The 20,110-nt window shown below is 43.7% G+C and overlaps 2 protein-coding genes across 4 annotated transcripts in view; one reads left to right on the top strand and one right to left on the bottom strand.

The window, feature by feature from the left end:
* RPRD1B (regulation of nuclear pre-mRNA domain containing 1B) overlaps positions 1–7,858 on the bottom strand; it is a 51,642-nt gene extending 43,784 nt beyond the window's left edge. The window contains exons 1-2 of one of the 2 annotated variants that reach the window (XM_037044039.1): positions 7,312–7,856; positions 1,670–1,799 (exon numbers count right to left, since the gene is read on the bottom strand). In XM_037044039.1, the coding sequence (XP_036899934.1) occupies positions 1,670–1,799; positions 7,312–7,462 (281 nt within the window). In that variant the 5' untranslated portion in view covers positions 7,463–7,856. Of the gene's footprint in view, positions 1–1,669; positions 1,800–7,311 lie in introns of both variants that reach the window. The other variant, XM_037044040.1, reaches the window with a different exon arrangement.
* Positions 7,859–7,905: 47 nt separating this feature from the next.
* TTI1 (TELO2 interacting protein 1) overlaps positions 7,906–20,110 on the top strand; it is a 47,465-nt gene continuing 35,260 nt past the window's right edge. For both annotated transcript variants that reach the window (XM_037044037.1, XM_037044038.1), the window contains exon 1: positions 7,906–8,001. The gene's annotated coding sequence lies outside the window, so the exon portion shown is untranslated. The remainder of the gene's footprint in view (positions 8,002–20,110) is intronic.

Below are 20,110 nucleotides of genomic sequence, written 5' to 3'. Positions count from 1 at the left end.
CAGCAGCTCTGTGCCAGCCACTTCGGCAGGTGCTTGGGATACAACAAGGAACAACAAAGAAATGGGCTTTCTCTTCACAGAGTTTATAACTGAGTATATTCCCATAAAGGAGCAAAGACCTTGGATCAGTCACTGTACTGTATATATTCAAACACACCATTTTACTCTAGCCTCACAACTCTAATTAGGAAACTCAGGCCCAAAAAGCTAAGTATCAGATATAAAGCCGCTGAGTGTTGGAGGCAGAGCTGCAGCCAATGACTAAGAAACTGAACTAATCACCTCACAACCAAAAATAATGACTGGCTCCAGAATCATGATCCGATAGGGAGCGTTTTGATGGTTAGGGGGGTGGGGGGAAATGAGTGAAGAGGTGAAGGGATTAAGAAGTACAAATAAGTAGTTACAGAATAGCTATGGAGATGTTTATGTCCAGGGCATGACCCCTGGACATAAACAATGGTGAGGGGGCTGCCTGAGGAGTGGGGGGTGCTGGGAGCAAGGGGGGCAAAGAGGGGAAATGAGGACAAACTGTAACAGCATAATCAATGAAATACAATTTTTAAAAAAGGTTGTCTCCAGTTTCTAATAGCTACTCTAGTAGTTTGTTCTAAGCTGACTCTCCGTAATAAGTAGACAGCATTTATTCAAGTTCATCACACATTCTGTTTCTTTGGTGTCCATGTTCACCAAGAGAACAAGCCAGCAACGTAGTGAACAAGTTTTTTTTTGCATCTCCGAAAGCCAGATGTCATTTGTTTCTTTTGGATTTCCCATTTTATTCCTTCAACTGTTTCGAATCTCGTATGGAATGTCAGACTTATTTTCACACTTTAGACCTTTCACTTACACTTTAGACTCTAGAACAACTTTTAAACCACTAGTCTCCTCTGTGCCCTCCCCCGTTTCCTTTTGTAAAGACATTTATTTTTGTATGTTTACTTAATAATATTCTAATGAAAGATCATTTTTCTCTGCTCCCCTTGGGCAACTAACTTGTGTCTATAGAAAAGCGATTTGTTTTTAAATGAACAAGTGATCTGTAAAACTTTTACTCAGACAGATGTTTTCTGAGATGCATTTGGGGTGCTCCGCGATCCAGTCCTGTTGGAACACACAGCAGCGGGAGAGGCTCCCTGGTTACAGCCCGAGCAAACAGCTGCTTTCCACGTTAGAAATTACCTTTGCACTTACAGAAATGACCACTATTTCTAGTGAACCAGACATCTAGACATCCAGAAGGAACTAAAAATAAAGGCATAAGCAACTAACTTTTTTGCTAATAAGGTTTTGTTACTGGAAAATTCCCTTGTACTATATTTGGCTTTGTTTTTTGACCATAAGCTAATGAGACAATTCAGCCAAAACAAGAGAAATACCATATTCAAGAAATTAATTTAATAAATGACTACATCTAGGGGAAAAAGGTGTGTTTCGAGTTTTAGACTAAATCCTTGTAAAGCATCAAAACGTTAACGTGTTTAAGGTAGTTTTTAAGGGCCCAGCAAAACATAAAACTGTAATTTAGCCTTTGCATCACTCTGTAAAGCGCATCTCTGTTAAGTACAAGCTGTCAATTTCCGAACGTTATCTTGGAAAAGAAGAAACAAAAAAGGAGGAAAGGTAATGTATTTAAAAACGAAACAAAAGAAAACAAGAGACAACATACCTGGCAACATGAGAAAAAGCATCCACAAGAACAGATTCAAATTCTCTAGTGAACTCAGGTCCTTTCCTTTTACTGTTTTGGATGACATCATTTGCTAAGTACAGAAAAGTAAGCTTTCTATTTGATTTGGCTGGAAAAAAAAAAGAAGATAATTTAACTTACACCAAGGAAATTCACAATCCACAATTCTTTTGCCCAAAGCTACTCCTAAAAAATATTAAGATAAGCATTATCTACTTGAAGTCAAGGGTGCTATATGTATGAAAAACAACCTGAAGGTTTGAGAATACCACTTTTGTAAAAAGCAAAGTGAGAACGGGCCATCTTCATTTCTTTGTTATTTTAATCAGGGTAATTAGCAGTAAAATGAAATAATGTAAAGAAAACTCTTAGAGGGTAAGTAGTCAACATTCTCCAGAAGACATGTTAAAACCAAGGTATTCACTTATTCTATTGCAAAAATGAACTTTTCTAACTCACAATTAATTATCAAATACTACAGAGTGAAAGATTGAGTTGGGTCCTTGTAATTTATGCTCTTAGACTGAGAACTTTCCTTTGAACGCTCTAATAACCCTCATCAGTCATTACATCAACTCTACAACCCAGAGGAATCTCTAGGTGCAGCAACGGATATTTATCTCAAATACAGATAAACACTAATGCTACACTGTAAATGAAAATTCACACATGTCTGAAATCTGGATATGCAAAATTATGGCTCCCACAAAAACCGTAATTCTTCTTTCTTATACATACTAAATGTAGAATTTCCTACTACTCTATATGGTATCATATATTAAACCATAAAAACCTCACGTAATATATGAGTTACAGTTGCTTGGGGGAACATTACTGAATTTCCTGGCTTCTATGCACATAACTTTTCAACCATAAAGTTACATCATTTCAATTTTTGGTCCCAGTTTTCTTTTAAAAGAAGTAAATAAAAACACAATCAGAGATAGTTCAAAACATCTGAAAATCTCAAGCAAGACCTATGTCAACCTCTACACACACCCAGTCCTTACTGCATTTCTCTCAGAAACCACTAGTTTCTTTTGAAATGCACACAGAATATATAAATTCAGACACAGCAGGCATAAAATGTGACTTAAAAAAAGAGATAATTTATTTATTTTTAGACAGAGGGGAAGGGAGGGAGAAAGGGAGGGAGAGGAACATCAATGTGTGGTTGCCTCTCATGTGCTCCCTATGGGAGACCTAGCCTGCAACCCAGGCACATGTCCTGACTGGGAATTGAACCAGTCACCCTTTTGTTCACAAGGCCGGCACTCAATTCACTGAGCTGCACCAGCCAGGGCAGATCTGACATTTTTAAATGTAGCCCAAGTATAGCCCAAGTTAAAAACAAGATTTTAAAAGCCTATTTATGGCTTAAATTGGTGACTTAAGTGCTCCAAAAAATTAAACACGGATACACTGAACTGTACTAACCTTCTGGAACTAACCTAATTTTGATGGCATCTGATGAGAACACTGAAAACCTGGAGCCGTGTTGCTACAAAGGTATGTATGGCAAAAGTCTTACAAAGCAAACCTTCTTCTGGGATGCTGGAGCAAGTACAACCACCCCATCTATAATGCCATGGACTTAATGCATTTACATGTAAAGTAAACAGAACTTCAAAGTAAAACTGAATTCACAAAAGTGAAGTGTTACAAATTCTATATAGTTAATGTCAAAAAAAAGAAACCCCAAATCCCTATCATAAAACACCATGGACATTCCAGAAAGACCTGATATGGTTTTCAGTATTACAAATAGGACAGCTAAGAGGCCAGAGAGCCAAGGTTTTCAGTATCTGCAGCGCCAATTAATTTTCATCATCCTTAAACTTGGCAATGGGGGCTTATTTAGGATAAAACTTTATCCCTCCACATCCAGCATCCTGAACAGACAACGTAAGCACCATGTGCATAAATAAGATACAACAAAGCCCCAAAGCGCCTGAGCAAACCATTATTAACATATACAACACACACGCCCTCTACTCCAGCCCCAAGTGACGGCTCACTTATTCAGATGTCCTTCCAATGTGACAAAATAAATCTTTGAACACTCTACCTAGACCCCTTCCAAACTGGATAAAATAGTTATTGAGCAAGGTTTAAATAACTAGTTGGCCAAAAATTTTCACTTGTTTGGCTGATTTTTACATTTAGAAAAGTAAGTTTGAAAACAAGGATTACTGATTTGCTTTCAGGTCAAGATACAAAAACACTAGTAAAAAATATTCAGCTGATATTGAGCATTTTATACCAAACTGAACCATAAAGGGGAGAAGTTCCTAGGAAATGGAACGAAAAATAATACAACAGCAACAGACGTGGTATTTGAGCAAGGAAAATTATTTAAAGTCTGGTAAATATTTTGAAGGCAACTCAGAGATAGTCTGTGAACACCTTAGGGAAAATGACTTGACCATACACAGAAATGTACACTTGTAACAGGGTGGGCCAGAACCTACAGGGCTAGTCAATTTGAACATTAGGGCACAAAATCTTTCCCACTGTAGTGCGGGGACATTTTCAACTCACGAGGGAAGCTGTATCCTGAGACTTGAAGGGCATCCTCTGGCTCTGCACTGCCCAACATGGTGGCCCCGAGCAACATGAGTGAGCACTTGAACTGTGGCTGGCAAAATTCAATAATTAATTTTTTTGTATTTATTTAAAACTCACATTCCTTAGTCACACATTTCAAGTGCTCAAGAGCCACTGGTGGCAAGTGGCTGCCTTGTTGGACAGCACAGATATAAAACACTTTCAGCGTCACAGAAAGTTGTATAAGTGCTCTTTAGTCAAAATGTAAGAGACCATAATTTAACTCCTAACCTATTTTTTTTAAACTGTAAAAGACACCATGCTCAATACTGCAAGTGTCACAAAGAAACAAGAGACCTAGTTTCTCCCTCAAAGCACAACGTAGTGAAAAAGACATAACTAGCAAGAATAAAATACAGTACATAGTCCCTCAGTATTATCCATAGGTCCATGGTGGGGGGGAATGTTTCTAAGGCCCTCCCACCCCCGCCCCCACAAACCCTGCATGAATACCCAAAGCCTAAGATGGTCAAGTCCCTGTATAAAATGATAGAATTTGCATATCCTAATCAAATCCTCCCATATATTTTCAATCATCTCAGGATTACACATATTACCTAATACAATGTAAACACGATGTAAATAGTTGTTATACTGCATTGTTTCAGGAATGACAAGGAAAAAAGTATGCAAATGTTCAGCCCAGGAGGCAGCTCTCCCAGGCCTAACTACACAAGAGAACATGTCAGCAACAACGTAACTTTTTCTCTGGAATATTTTCAACCCACGGTTGGATACAGAACCTATGGATACAGAGGATCAACTGTAAATGCTAAATGGGTGTGGAATGGGATGCAGTGATTAATTTTAATGAACAAAAACACTACAGGTTAGGTCAGAAGGTTATGATCACCTCCCCTCACTGAGTGCAGTGAGGTACTGGGTACTTGAAAGCACCAGTTTTGGTGTCAGAGAGCTCAGGGCTCCTGCCCCAGCTGTGTGCCCCTGAACAAAGCACTTGATCTCGCTTTATCTTTGTCTTCTCATCTGTCGAATGGGGGTCAATAATGTGGGCCCACTTACAACATAACTTTCCATATGCGATTTGGAGGAAAGGAGCTTCATAGATGAATGCACTCTGTAAACTGCTTTTTCCTGTGCTTTTGTTTTTGAAACTCAAGCAGGGTAAGGTGGGGACCCAAAAAGCCTTCACCAATGTGATATTTGAGATGGACTCTGATCTGCCTCAGATCCTACCAGATAGGATCCTGCAGAGGCGATTCACGTTTTGTTCACAGCTCAGATATTGGAAATGTCTGAATGGCACAGTGGGGCACATGAAGGAGGCTCTAAGAGCTCTAGGCTCTACCCCCCAACTGCCCAGAAGGCTGAAGGGACCCACGATATTTGGGAGTCTCTGCTAGAGGGCTAGAACTGGGTCTCCTGAAAGAATTCCAAATTTGGGGGTCTACCATCCTGATGCAGTCCCAGCCTCACCGGTTATGATGCTAAAAATACCATTTAGCCACTTCAGTTTCCTCGTCTGTAAAACAGGGTGGAATCCTACCTCGCAGATTACAGCAGAGAACACAACTGAAGTGGATTCCTATGCTCTGAAGGGCCTACCGCACAAACGGGCGGGGCTCAAAGCTTCGTGCTCTCAGCTTTCACTATGGAACGTGCCGGGGCACCAGACAGACAGCTGCGCAGGCCACCACCTTTCCCCACCAGCCTGTAAGCAACTTGAAGGTGAAGACCATGCCTCCCACTGAGTAATCTCTATTTATCCAATGGCTACCTGGTGCCAGACACCAGGCTCCATTTTCGTAGGGACTATCCTCTTTACTCCTCTCCACAGCAAGTTGTTTGAGCCCCAGACTTTTCTCATCTGCACAGTTTCTACTTAGAATTCAAGAAATGGCAATGTATGTAAAGATATCAGTACCGTGCCTGGCACATAATAAAGGCACAGTAAATATCATCTCCATTTTACCGGTAAGGAAACAGAGGAGCAAAAAGGTTAAGCCGCTGGGGTCAGTAAATGTCCAACATTTTGACTAAACATTTGACCAAGTCAGGCTTCAATTCCAGGTAGTTGGCCGCTGGAGCCAGCATGCTTTCAAGCACCCAACCTAGAGCCTGGCACAGAACAGGCTGAGCTCAATGGATCGTGAGCAGGATCTAGATTCAATGAAAGTCAGCCCTGGCTGGTGTGGTTCAACGGATTGAGCACCAGCCTGTGAACCAAAGGGTCACCGGTTCGATTCCCAGTCTGGGCACACGCCTGGGTTTTGGGCCAGGTCCCTGGTTGTGGGTGTGGGAGAAGCAAGGCGTAGATGTATCTCTCACACACTAATGTTTCTCTCCCTCCCTTCCCATCTCTCTAAATAAATAAATAAACAAACAAATAAATAAATAGAATCAATGAAAGTTGCATGAGAATGGGTGGTGTGTGGCCCCTTAACCAGTCTATACCAGGAGTAGCTGCACCCACTTCACAGGGCTGTTCTTGAGAACTGAGCGCGAGGATATACGCAAAGGTCTCAGCCCAGTGACAGGCACAGAATAAGGACTCTGAAAGTGGCAGCTATCCTTGTCCTTGTTTTACAGATGAGAAAACAGAGGTAAAGAGATGATGAAACTTGCCCACTATTGCTCAGCTAGTAAGTGGCTGAGCCAGGACTCGATCTAGGCAGTCTTACCCCCGAGTCTGCTGGCTCTTACTCCAAACGCCCAGTAAAGCGCCTGGCACACAACAGGCTAGGGCCAGTAATCTCCACAAAGTGCTGAACCCTGCCCAGATAGTGACAGTAACAAGTGTCCAGAGGAGCCCGAGGGGAGAACGGCTGGCTGCACTGGGAGTCTGGATCCTGGGGCCCTGGCCTTAAACCTTCCCAGGCCTCAATCTCCTTTTCTGAGAAATGGGGATAACACCGTCTCCAACCTCAAACGCGCCATCAGAGGCCCGGGCCAGGAAAGCCAGGCTCAATAAAGAAGCTGGAGGGGCCTCAGCAGTGGGTGGCGAAGAGGACAGCCGGGGGAGGGTCCCAGAGGGTTGGGGAGGGAGTGTTTACCTTTGCGGAGCTCGCGATGCCACACCGAGACGATGGGTCCCGCGTGCTTGCGGTGGTGGATAAGCCACAGAGACAGGGTCTGCACGCTCTGCTGAGAGTTGCTCAGCTCCGAGAGCTTCTTTTCTAGCGCCGACTCCGAGAAGGAGGACATGGTGGCGGCGGTGAGGCCCGGCGGGGAGCGGCCTGGGCCGCCCAGTGCGGCGGGAAGAGCGACGGCACAAGGCCGGGGCCCCACCGGACCTCTTGCGGGACTCTTCACTGACTGACAGACAGCCAGGCGGACAAGGGGGGAGGGGGATGGGTCTCCGCAGTAACAGCCGCCCGCGCCGCCGCCACAAGATGGCCACCGACCTCTCACCCCGCCGCGATAGCAGGGTCAAAGGGCAAGGACCGGAGTAGCTGGACACTGCAAGGTCTCAGAGCTGTAGAAACGCGCCTCCAATGGCGGCGGCGGCGGCCTCTCTAAGTCTCGTTCGGGGCACTTCCACAGCGACAGACCGGGAAAAGAACGCAGTTTGGCGGCCTCCGGAAGGCGCTTTGACCGCTCGCGCCCGCACGCCGGCGCAGTGTGTCTCACCGGAACCCTTTCTCCGGGTACCGCAGAACCTTTCTGGCGCGGTGCGGCGCGCCAGTTACGCGTCACTTCCGGCGAGGCAGAGGAGGCGGGAGAGGGAAAGGCTGGAAGACGAGGTAAGGGAAGAGTGGCGGGAGCAATAGGGAGACCAACAGGAGGGGGATCCAGAGGGGACACCGATGCTTAGAGATAATGACCTGGATATGTGAGGGGGGGCCTTCTCACCAGGGAGACCCTAGGCCGCACTCTTTCTCTGTGTGCACCGCTCCCTGGCCGCCCTCCCCCCAAAACTTTTTGCTTCGCCAAGTCACCCACGTGTACTTTTCACGCCTCCACGCCACGGCTCAGGCTGTTCTTTCTCCAAAGGCGACGCCCCCCTTTTCTCACCTGATGAGCTCCCGTTGGGCTCCAGATCCACACTTTAATGTCCAGTTCTGACGTCTAGTCTGTGACAGCACCTCTAAAAAACACACCGTTCTGCACTTGGCTCTTACTCGGTTGCTTTATTCGGGAAAGTACATTGCGCCCTGTGGGGGTCCCTTTGTGCCTCAGAGTTAATGCTAACTTTTGGCGGGCAGAGAAGTCAATGAGTCCATTGACCTTTAAGAAACAGTATTTCGGGCTCGGAAAACATGTTAAATTCCAGTTATCAAATAAATCATCAGGGAAATTTGTCCATCTGCTCTGAAGTTAGGTTATAGTAGACATGTGGAATTTTAGATTTTCCTGATCATCGTAGAACTTAACCAGTTGTGGGCAGACTCCAGTTAGGAGATAGTCCCTCCTAGTTCATGCCTGTTTTTGCTTTTAACGCACTGTCTTGTAGCTCTTTGCGTATATGCTTCTCTTCCAGACCAATAGTGGTCAATGTAGTGAGCAGTTGGTGTAAGCTAGAAATTGTGTTCACTCCGTAACTCATTTAATTCTTGGCAAAAGGCTGTTAGGTAATATGTAATTCCTGTTTGGCAAATGAGGAAACAGGCTGAGAGAGGTTAGGTGACCTCCCCAAGATCACTTAACGAAGATTAGAGGGGACGGCATCTTACCTGTCTTTACCCCAGCACCTGATTCGTAGCTGAATGAGGGAATGTAAAAGACGAGTAGGGTAAAATCACACAGTCAACATCTGATGATTATAACCTAGGGCATTAGTGTATCCATCTTTGTGTATTAAGTAACAGTGTCATATACTGAGCTCTTTTATACCAAACTACTTTGTATTAAGCATGTTATGTACATTCTTTTATTTAATCATTACAACAGTCCTTTGGAGTGGGGGGGGTTATTATCACTATTTGATAAATGAGAAAGCATAAAACATGGGTGAGTAATCTGTCCAGTGTCACCTGGACAGAAGAAATGACAGGGCCAGGAGTCAGATCAGGCTTATCTGATGTCTGAGCCCAAATTCTTCGCTCCTGTGCCAGTGGTGGTTCATTCTTTCAGCAAATGATTTTGAACCTCTATGTCTGGAGTATTACTCTAGGCAAACAGAATCCATGTCATGAGAAGCTTAACTTCTATAGGGGAAGGTGGATAAACAAACATGCAAGTATGAAATGAATCAGAAAGTGATGAGTGCATTAAATAAAAAGAAAGGTAAGGGGGTTAAAGAATGCGTGTGTGGCAGATAGGAGTCTATTGTGTATGCGGGTCACAGAAGGCCTCCCTGATATCACGACATTTGACTAAAGCCCTGAAAAAAGTGAGAGAATGAGCCATATGCCATGGGGTGGAATGTTGATCCAGACAGAGGGAAAACCAAGTACAGAGTCCTGAGGTTAGACCACTTTGGGCAGTTTTGAAGAACACCACGGAGGACCATAAGGCTGAAGTGGTATGAACCAGAAGGCTGGAAATGAGCTCAGAAAGTAGCCTGGGACCATATTGCATGGGGAGTTGTAGGGGATATTAAGGACTTTGGATATTACCGAGTGAAATGAGAGACCATTGGATGATTATGAGTAAAGGAGCATCGTCGCTGTTAAGTAGAAAACAGACAGTAAAGGTGCAAGAATAGAAGCAAAAAGACCAGTGTGGCAGCTGTTGTAATAACCCAGGCAAAATGGTAACACACACTATGGTGTGGGTGGTGAGGAAGGCTCAGATTATGGGGATGCAGTGGTACCTCCGAACTCATCGATAGTTCATTCCAGCAAGTGGCAGGCAAGCAGCAACTGATGAACCCTGTTCTCCTGCAGGGTCATGTGATTCATACAAGTTCTAGCAAGTGCAGCAAGTGGTGAGCAAGCGCTGAGTGCTGGAACGTTCTTTCTCGTCAAAACATGACCAGTCATAGGTTTGACGAGTTCTGAAGCTGACAAGTACTGAGGTATGACTATATTTTAGAGGCGGTAACAGAATTTGTGTACAGATTAGATATGAGGTGTAAAAGAAGACGAGTTTATACCACCTCAAGGTTTTAGCCTAAGCAGTCATAAGAATGAATTTTCCATTTACTGAATGCAGGAAAGAGCTGGCTTGGGGAATAAGAGCAGGAGTTGAGATTTGGACATGTCCAGTTGGAAATGCCTATTCAAGCAGAGGTGTCGTTTTGTAGGCAGTTGGATTTATGGGTCTGGAGTTCAAGGGAGGGATCTCGACTAGAGGTAGGACTATGGGAGTCACGAGGGAGTAAGTACAGAAGGAAAGGGGGCCCACGTGACTGAGTCCTAGGAACTTCTGCACTTAGAGGTCTGAAAGGCGAGGACGGTATAGTCCTGTGGGTTTTCTTCTTTAGCCTGTTACTATTATTTACGCTGACTGATTTTCAAGTATTGAGCCAGCCTTTTATCCCTAGAATAAACCCTAGTTTGTCACGATGTGTTAATTCTTTTCACACGCTGCCAGTTGTATTTCCTAATATTTTTTTTAGCACTGTTGCTGAGAGAAATTGGCCTGCAGGGTTTTTTCTTTAATTTTTGTATTGTCTTTGTTGGGTATGGTGGTATCAGGGTGACACTGGCTTCATAAAATGGATTGGAAAGTATTTCCTCCTCTTCCTTTTCTAGAAGATTGTGTAGAATTGGTATTAATTCTTTTTGTTTGTTTTGAATTCTTTTTGAATGTTTTGTTTTATTTTTTTAATTGAAAATATTTATTTTTCCATTACACGTGACATACAATATTACATTAGTTTCAGGTGTCCACCCCAGTGATTAGGCATTCTGTAACTGACTAAGTGATCATCCCAGTAAATCTTGTACCATCTGACACTATATGTAGTTGTTAGAATATTACCAACTACTGTCCCTATGCTGTACTTTACATCCCCGTGACTGTTCTGTGACAACCAATTTGTGTTTCTTAATCCCTTCACTTTTTTTCACCCATCCCTCAACCCCACACCCATCTGGTAACCATCAAAAAGTTGTCTGTAACTATGAGTCTGTTTCTGTTCTGCCTGTTCATTTATTTAGATTCAGTTGTTGGTAGTTATGTATTTATTGCTATTTTATTGGTCATATTTTTTATCTTTTTATTTCCTTAAAGAAGACATTTTAACATTTCATGTAATACTGGTTTGATGGTGATGAACTTAGCCTTGTGTGTGTGTGTGTGTGTGTGTGTGTGTGTGAGAGAGAGAGAGAGCTGGGAAGCTCAATTCTACATGATAGTTTTGCTGTGTAGAGTAATTTTGGTTGTAGGTACTTGCTTTTCATCACTTAGAATATTTTGTGCTACTCCCTTACAGCCTACAAAGTTTCTGCTGATAGCCTTATAGGAGCTCCCTTGTAGGTAGCTAACTGCTTTTCTCTTGCTGCTTTCAAGATTCTTTCTTTGTCTTTAGCCTTTTGCATTTTAATTATGATATGGGCCTCTTTGGGTTCAACTTGTTTGGCACTCTATGCTTCCAGGGCTTGTTTATTTTCTTCACCAGGTTAGGAAAGTTTTCTATCATTATTTTTTCAGATAGATTTTCAATTTCTTGCTCTCACTCTTTTGCCAGCACATGCATGATGCGATTGTTGGTATGCTTGAAGTTATCCCAGAGGCTCCTTACACTGGCTTCATTCTGGTGTTTCTGTTTTATTTTTGCTGTTCCGATTGGTTGTTTTTTCTTTCCTTATATTCCAAATAGTTGATTTGATTCTCAGCTTCATCTGCTTTACTGTAGTCTCTCTATAAATTATTCATTTTAGCTAGTGTACCTTCATTTATGACTGGTTCCTTTTTTATGGTTTCTGTGTCCTTTTTCATGCCGTTGAAGTTCTCACTAAGTTCCTTGAGCATCCTTATAACCATTGTTTTGAACTCTGTATCTGGTGGTTTTCTTGCCTCCATTTCATTTTTGGAGATTTCTCCTTTTCTTTCATTTGAGGCCTGTTTCTTTGTCTCCACATTTTGGCTGCTTCCCTATGGTTGTTTCTATGTATTAGGTAGAGCTGCTACATCTCCTGGACTTGGTAGAGTAGCCTTGTGTAGTAGGTGTCATATAGGGCTCAGTGGTGCAGGCTTTCCAGTCACCTGAGCTACGTGCTCCAGGTGTGCTCCTGTGTGGGCTGAGTGCACCGTCTTGTTGTAGTCAAGCCTTGGTTCCTCTTGGCATCACTAGGAGGGCTTGTCTGTCCTGGGCCCATTGGCTACGAGGACAAGCTTTGACTACAGCAGAGGAACTGCTGTGCAGAAGCCGACCCTGGGGAGCAGGACTTGGGTGCTCTCCAAGTCCACCCCTCGAGTGTGTCACGTGACTTGTGGAGGTGGTAGGGTTGTAATCCAGCATGGTCTGAAGCTGTCCAACAGGTACTGGCTCTGGTGCCTCCCAAGAGGTACAAGGTCAGCCACTTCCTGGTCCTTGCCCGGGGCCATCCGGCACAAGCTAGAGACATCTAAAGATGGCTGCTACTTGTGCTGCACTTGGAGGGCCCGAGAGAAGCCTAGCCTGAACCAAGTCTGGCTACAACTAGTGCTGGGCCTGGGACCATTTAGCAAGAAGTGTGGGGTACACGGAGGCTAGATGTGGCCTGTTTGAGATTTTAGGAAAGTCCAGAGCATGAGACAGGAGAGGCCATTTGTATGAAAAAGCCTCTGGAAACAGCTTGTGTTGGCCTGCAAGCTGGGTGGGGTGGGGTCTCAGGGAATGGTTGTTGGAGACTCAGATATGGCACCTGCCTGCTGGCTCTGTGGGCGGGTGGGTCCAGAAAAGGAACAAATTATTAAAAAGGAACTTTATTTTAATAACTAAGATTTTTAAAAAAATATTTTTAGAGAGAGGGCAAGGGAAGGAGAGAGAGGGAGAGAAACATCTATGTGAGAGACAAGCACTGATTCATTGCCTCTCATACACACCCTGTTTGGGAACTGAACCCACAACCCAGGCATGCGCCCTGACCAGGAATTGAACCAGCAACCTTTCACTTTGTGGGACAGTGCCCAGCCAACTGAGCCACACTGGTCAGGGCTCTGCCCACCCTTCTGTCTGGCGCAGAGCTGCCTCCCCAGCTCTTGCCTTGATGCCAGACAATTCAGTTCCTCTGTGTATGTCCCCAGTTCCTTTGAAACTGCTGCCCCTGCCTTAGAGCTCAAGAGGGAGTGGGTCGGACTGAGTCCATGTGTGGGCCCATGAAGAGGAACTGCCTGGGACTCCAGGGCGCACTCTCTCTCACTCAGCCTCAGTCCCCCCTGGTTTTCACAGCCAGAAGTTATGGGGACTTCTCTTCCTGGCTTTGGAACCCTGGGATGGGGGCCTGGTGTGAGGCTGGGGCCCCTTGTTCCTCAGGGGGTACCTCCACAGCTGAGATATCCCTCCCGATTTTTATCTGCCACGTGCACATGTGGGACCAGCCCATTCTGAGTCCCCACCGCCCCTGCCAGTCTCAGGGGCCTCTTCTGTACACCCCTGGTTATAGGACTTCCATCCAGTTAGATTTCGGGCGGTTCTAAATGATGGCTGTTCTGTAGCTTGGTTATGGTTTCGATGTGGTCGTGGGAGGATTCGAGCACCGCATTTACCTGCAGTGCCGTCTTGACCAGGGGTTTAGTTTTAATTCTCCTTTAAATGGTTGGTAGCAGTTTCCAGCAAAATCATCTAAGTTTGGAGAGTTCTTTTTTTTCTTTCATTTTAATTTTTTATTTTTGAGTTTGCAAATGACAGATTCAATTTTCTTAAAAGTTATAATACTATTCAAATAATATATTTCATATTATGTGAGTTACATTAGCATATACTAGTTACATAGTAGTTTGTGTTTTCTGAAGAACTCACTATTTCATCTAAGTTGTCAAATTTCTGTGTAAAGCTACTAATATTTGTGGTTTTCCTGTATTTTTTTATGTCTATAAGGTCTGTAGTGTTACCTCATTTTATTATTGATATTTCTAATTTCTTTCTTTTCTTTCATCAGTCTTTCCAGAAGTTTGTCAATTTTATTGATCCTTTCAAAGAACCAAATTTTTTTATTGATTTTTATCTATTGTTTTCTGTTTCAATTTCATTGGTTTCTGTTCTGACTTTTATTTATTTCTTCTGCTTACTTTGGTTTTATCTTGCTTGGTTTTTTTTCTAGGTTTTGAGGTGGGAATTTAGATTACTAATTTGAGACCATTCCCCTTTTCTAATATATGCCTTTAGAACTATAAATTTCCCTCTCACCATGGCTATAGTTGTGTATCACATGTTTTGATATGTTGTATTTTCATTTTCATTGATATCCATGTTTTTCTGAAGAAGTCCCTTGAGATTTCCTCTCTGATTCATAGGTTACTTAGAAGTGTGTTGCTTTGTTTCCAGGTATTTGGAGATTTTCTTGTTACCTGTCAGTGATTTCTCATTTGATTCCATCATGGTTGGGGACTATGCTTGGTGTGATTTTAATTCCTTTGAACTCATCGAGGTTTGTTTCATGGTCAGGATATTGTTTCTATCTCAGTATATGTACTCTGGGCGCTTGAAAAGAACATGCATTCTGCCATTGCGGGTTGAAGTGTTCCGTAAATGTTGACTAGCTCCTGTTGGTTTGGTGGTGGTGTTGAGTTCTCCTGTTACCCTTTCTGATTTCCTGTCTAGTTCGGGCAGTTGTCGAGAGGCGAAAGTTGGAGCCACCACCTGTGCTTGTGATCCGCTGTCCTTTCAGTCATATCCGGTTTTGCTTCACACGTAGTGTAATGCAGGGCACTGTTTACAAATGTTCTGCAGAGGACAACTGTAAACAAAGTGCTAAGTGAGTGTGGAGTAGCTTCTGAAGGATTTATGGGAAGTCTCCTTGATTCCCCCCCTCCAACTTCTGGTCTCTGTACTTAATGTTCTGAGTACACTCCCACGTGCCGGGCTAGACCTGCTAGTCAACTTTGTGTCTCCATTTTCCTCTTCAAGAGCTTAGCACAGGGCATGGCATGTAGTATATGCTAAGGAAAGCTTTCTAGTTAGAAGCATGAGCAGGAAGCTATAAAACTGCAGGGTATGCTGGAGGTTTTCATATTTATCCAGCTTGTGCTCGTTTATTAAATAAATGGTCAGTGGGAATTGCTTGGCAGACGTTTTGCGGGGACCACTACAGTAAAGCTGCAACACTGAGAAAGTATACCATTCTGTTGGAAAGATGCACGATGAGCCAGTCGTTTCGACCCAAGGCAGTAATCCTCCAGAGTACAGCGGGCGCTGCTGTTGAGTTAGTACCTCTTTCGTCACCCGACTCACGTCTTCGGGGGCGCAGTGTATGTAGAGTATGTACAGTGCAGGCTTCCCACACTTGGCTGGTCATCAGCTGGACCCTGTGAACTTTTAAAATAGATTCCCAAGTGTACCTTGGCAACCCCACCCCCAGCCCCAGTAGAGATTCTGGTTCAGTAGGTCAGGTATAAGGCCCAGGAATCTCCACTTACATTGTTCTTCCTTGGTTCTGATAAACAGTTGGATTGGGAATCCCCGGCACCGTGGGAAGAGTACAAACAGCCTTGGATTCACACAGCCTGGAGTTGAATTCCACGCCTGACAGTGCTTACTGGGGGGCTGTGGGCATGACTTGACCTCTCTGAGTCTTGTGTTACCCTGAGTCTTGACCTCTCTGGCTTGTGGATGAGGAATTTATGTATGTAAAAAATACGTGAAATGTTACATACATTGCCTGGCACATGGCGAGTGTTTTCAATAAGTATTAATTCTCTGCCTTATATTCAAGAACTTATGTTGGGAATCCTTGCGTCTGAACTTCTGTCTCTGGGATCTAAACCCAGTTTTCCTATCTGTGTGCTGGATAATCAAAGCTAGAAGTTTGGGAAACTATCTTATCCACCAAGGGTTTGGGTTTTTTTGTTGTTGTTTTTAGGATGAAGAAACTGAAATTCATGGAAATCACACAGCCATTTACTAAAGCCAGGACTAGAATCCCGATCATCAGATTCGTGTTCTTATACTCATTTTCGTCCGTGTCCTGGAAACTGCCTAAAGTGGGCTGGGTACAGCCAGAATCTAGACCTCTGATTGCCCCCTGAGAATGAGTCTAGAAAGATCTTTTTTTTTAAAATTTAACTCTTGTTCAAGTACAGTTTTCTTTCTTGCATTCCCAGCGCCCTCCCGCCCCGCCCCCCCGCCCCCCCCCCCCAGGAAGATCTTTCCATAATGGATCAGATCGACCACCGAGGAGAACAATTCACCCAGGAGAAAAAGAGTGTGGCTTTTTTACCCAGAGTCCAGTTCGGACTTGGCTGTTACTAACGCTCTACCAGTGAGAGAACCAGACCTAGGGCTATGGCTGTTGGTTCAGCGAGCATTTTCCAAAATACTGCTCTGTGCCCGAAGCAATAAACAGCCCTGTCAGATATCACTGGTCTCGTAGAGCCTGTGTTCGGGCGGGTAGAGTAAAGAAACAGGTAGATGGTCTGGTTTGACGGATAGTGCTAACCACTATGGATGAAATTTTTAAAGGCCCGGGAAGGGAGATAGGTAGTGTCGGGATGGGGAGCGGTGAGGACGGGTTGAGTTTTAAATAAGGGTGATCAGAGAAGGCTTTACTGGGAATTCACATTTGAGCAAAGCCCGGAGAGAAGTGAGAGTGAGCCCGAGATGGCGTGTTGGAACAGCAAGTCGTGGCCCTGAGCAAGTGACTGGATGCGGTGCCCCGGGGCAGGTGTGGCTCACTGGCCATGATGGCATCTCTGTCCTGTCTCTTTGCCTTAGTGGTGCTGTGATTTTTTACTGCCTCTGGCCTTCCCTCGGGCCAGGTGTTTTCCCGTGAGCAGCCTTCCCATGCAACCCCAGTGTTTAGTCTCCCAACCCCAGCAGCGGTTCTCCCCCTCCATGAAGCTGTTGGTCTTCATTCTTTGTCCAAATTCCTTTGTACTTCTTTCTGCCCCTTTCATTGCTTGATCGTGTGATAAAATAAGTGCTTTGTGACCTACCATCTTATCCCTTAAGTGCCTGTGAAGATAGCAATCTGTACAGGTTGTCCCAGTTGTCTGCACCGCCCGTACACCATGGCGCAGGGACCTCACAGCACCGATCCCTGTGACGGGAGGGAGGAGAGGTGAGGCGGGGGTAAGGCTGCCAGGGCGAGTGGATCCCTCCTGCTCCGTGACTGCGGATCTCCGGTCTCGCCTCTCCAGTGACTGCCTTCCACAACCACAGAAGGAGACCTCTGAACTAGGAACGGTTTAGATAGCCATCAGCAGTCAGGAACTGGTCATTCAGGCTGTGCTGATTCAGTCACCGCCTGCCACCGTTGCACTCTGGGTTGCTTCTCTGCTCACCCAGAAAACCAGTTTGCTCTGAACGCCTCATCCCAGCACCACTTTCTGGGCCAGAATGCCCATTGCTGTTGCTTATACCGACATCAGACAGTGCAGTACCACTTCAGATCATCAGAGCCGGGTTTTATAGGAATAGAATCCAGGACTCCTTAGGGCTCCTAAGGCTCTAAATCTCTAAACAATTCCTTCCATAATTGACGTATTGTCACACAACTGTGATTTCACGGCCATCCCATAAAGGTATATGATTGCCTTTTATAGTCATGTCAGAATAGCAATTTGTTATACTCTGTTCCTCACAGAAAGCTGGTTTATGTGTTTCTGAGCCTGTAACCTGCCCTTTTGAAGATTTTCTGTTGTATAAATCTTCATCTGTATAGTATTCCATTGAGAGAATATACCACAATTTATCCACTTATCCACTACATTCACAATTCATCCACCACAGATGGGCTTTTGGGTAGTTCCTGTGTAGAGGCAAATGTGGATTGTGTATTCCAGAACACTTCTTTTGATACATTTATGCAGGCATTTCTGTTGGATAAGTACAAAAGAGGGGAGGGGAATGACTAGATTCTAGAGTATATATAATACTCACCTTTAGATTGATAGATTCTGTAACAGTGTTTCTCCAAGTGTTTGTCCCAGTTTCCTCTCCTACCAGCGCTGAGTAGGAGCTCTGGTTGCTTCATGTGCTTGTCAGCACCTACTATGTTCTTTTTCTTTTTATCCCCTTTTTTCAGTTTAGTCCTTCTGGCAGGTGTATAGGGGTATTTTATTGTGGTTTTAAGTTGCATTTTCCTGGCTAATGATGTTCAATTTCTTTTCTTATGTTTATTGGCCAGCTGAGTAAGTTGAATATCCTCTTTTGTAATATGTCTGTTCAAGTCCTTTTCCATGTTGGATTGTCTTTTTCTTTTCTCTTTTTTTTGTTTTTGTTTATGTGTGTGTGTGTTGGGGGTGGTGGAGGAAAGTTTCTAGAAGATGAAGAAAGCACTGGATTGCTTTTTTCTTAATGATTTGTTTTAAGATCTTTGACATTATAAATGTTAGTATTTTGTCAGACATACAGGAAACCTCTTGCCTCACTGTCCGGGTCTTTACCTTCTTAGTGGTGGTGTCTTTTGATGAACACAGTTCTTAATTTTGATGTGGTGGGATTCATCCTTTTCTGTATCCTGTTTGAGAAATCTTTGCCTGCTAGAAGATCACAGAGATGTTCTCTGATTTCCTGGAAAAGCCTTGTTGTTTGACATTTCACATTTAAATTTGGTGTGCGATGGAATCAAGGCATGTGTTTTTTTAATATGGACAGCCACGTGGAGCGGTCCCTTTACTTGAAAGACCGTTCTTCCCCCCAGTTCATTCTAGTATCACCTTCATCAGGTATGTGCGTCTATAGATGGACCCTCCACCTTGTATGTGGGGGCTGTTTCCGGGTCCTTCCCTGGCCCATTAATCTGTTTGTTTGTCTTTATGCCAATAACACACTGCACTGTCTTTGATTATTGTACCTTTACAGTTAATCTTGAAGTCAGATGGTGCCAAAACTTACACTACCACAACTTACCAATTTATTTCTTCTTTATTTTTTCTAAAATATGTTTTATTGATTATGCTATTATAGTTGTCCCAATTTTTCCTCTTTTGCCCCCCTCCGCCCAGTAATTCCTTCCCCCCAGTAGTGCCCCCCACCCTTAGTTCATGTCCATAGGTCATGCATGTAAGTTCTTTGGCTTCTCTGTTTCCTATACTATTCTTGACACCCCCTATCTATTTTATACCTACCAGTTACACTTTTTAATCCCTGCACCTCTTCCCCCATTTTCTGCCTTCCCTCTCCCAGCTGATGACCCTCCATGTGACCTCCATTTCTATGATTCTGTTCCTGTTCTGGTTGTTTGCTTAGTTTGTTTGTTTTTTTTTAGATTCAGTTGTTGATAATTGTGAATTTGTTGCAGTTTTAATGTTCATAGATTTGATCTTCTTTTTCTCAAATAAGTCTCTTTAAATTTTATGTACTAATGGCTTGATGTTGATGAACTCCTTTAGTTTTACCTCGTCTGCGAAGTGCTTTATCTGCCCTTCATTTCTAAATGATAGCTTTGCTGGATAGAACAATCCAGGTTGTAGGTCCTTGCTTTTCATCACTTTGAATACTTCTTGCCAGTCCCTTCTTGCCTGCAGTTTCTTCTGAGAAATCAGCTTGATAGTCTTATGAGAAATCTTTTAGGTAACTCTTGCTTTTCTCTTGCTGCTTTTAAGATTCTCTGTGTATCTTTAACCTTCAGGATTTTAATTATGGTGTCTCTTGGTGTGGTCCTCTTTGGGTCCAACTTGTTTGGGACTCTCTGTGCTTCTGGGACTTATATGTCTATTTCTTTTGCCAAATTAGGCACGTTTTCTTGCATTAATTTTTCAAATAAGTTTTCCATTTCTTGCTCTTCCTCTTCTCATTCTGGCACCCCTGTGGTTCAGATGTTGGTATGTTAAAAGTTGACCCAGAGGTTCCTAAGCCTGTCCTCGTGTTTTTTCATTCCT

The sequence above is a fragment of the Sturnira hondurensis genome, unplaced genomic scaffold, assembly GCF_014824575.4.
Source record: "Sturnira hondurensis isolate 20B ecotype Veracruz unplaced genomic scaffold, ASM1482457v3 Scaffold0004136, whole genome shotgun sequence".
Taxonomy (NCBI): Eukaryota; Metazoa; Chordata; class Mammalia; order Chiroptera; family Phyllostomidae; genus Sturnira; species Sturnira hondurensis.
The sequence above is the reverse complement of the archived record's forward strand: the minus strand, read 5'-3'. Positions and strand labels throughout refer to the sequence as shown.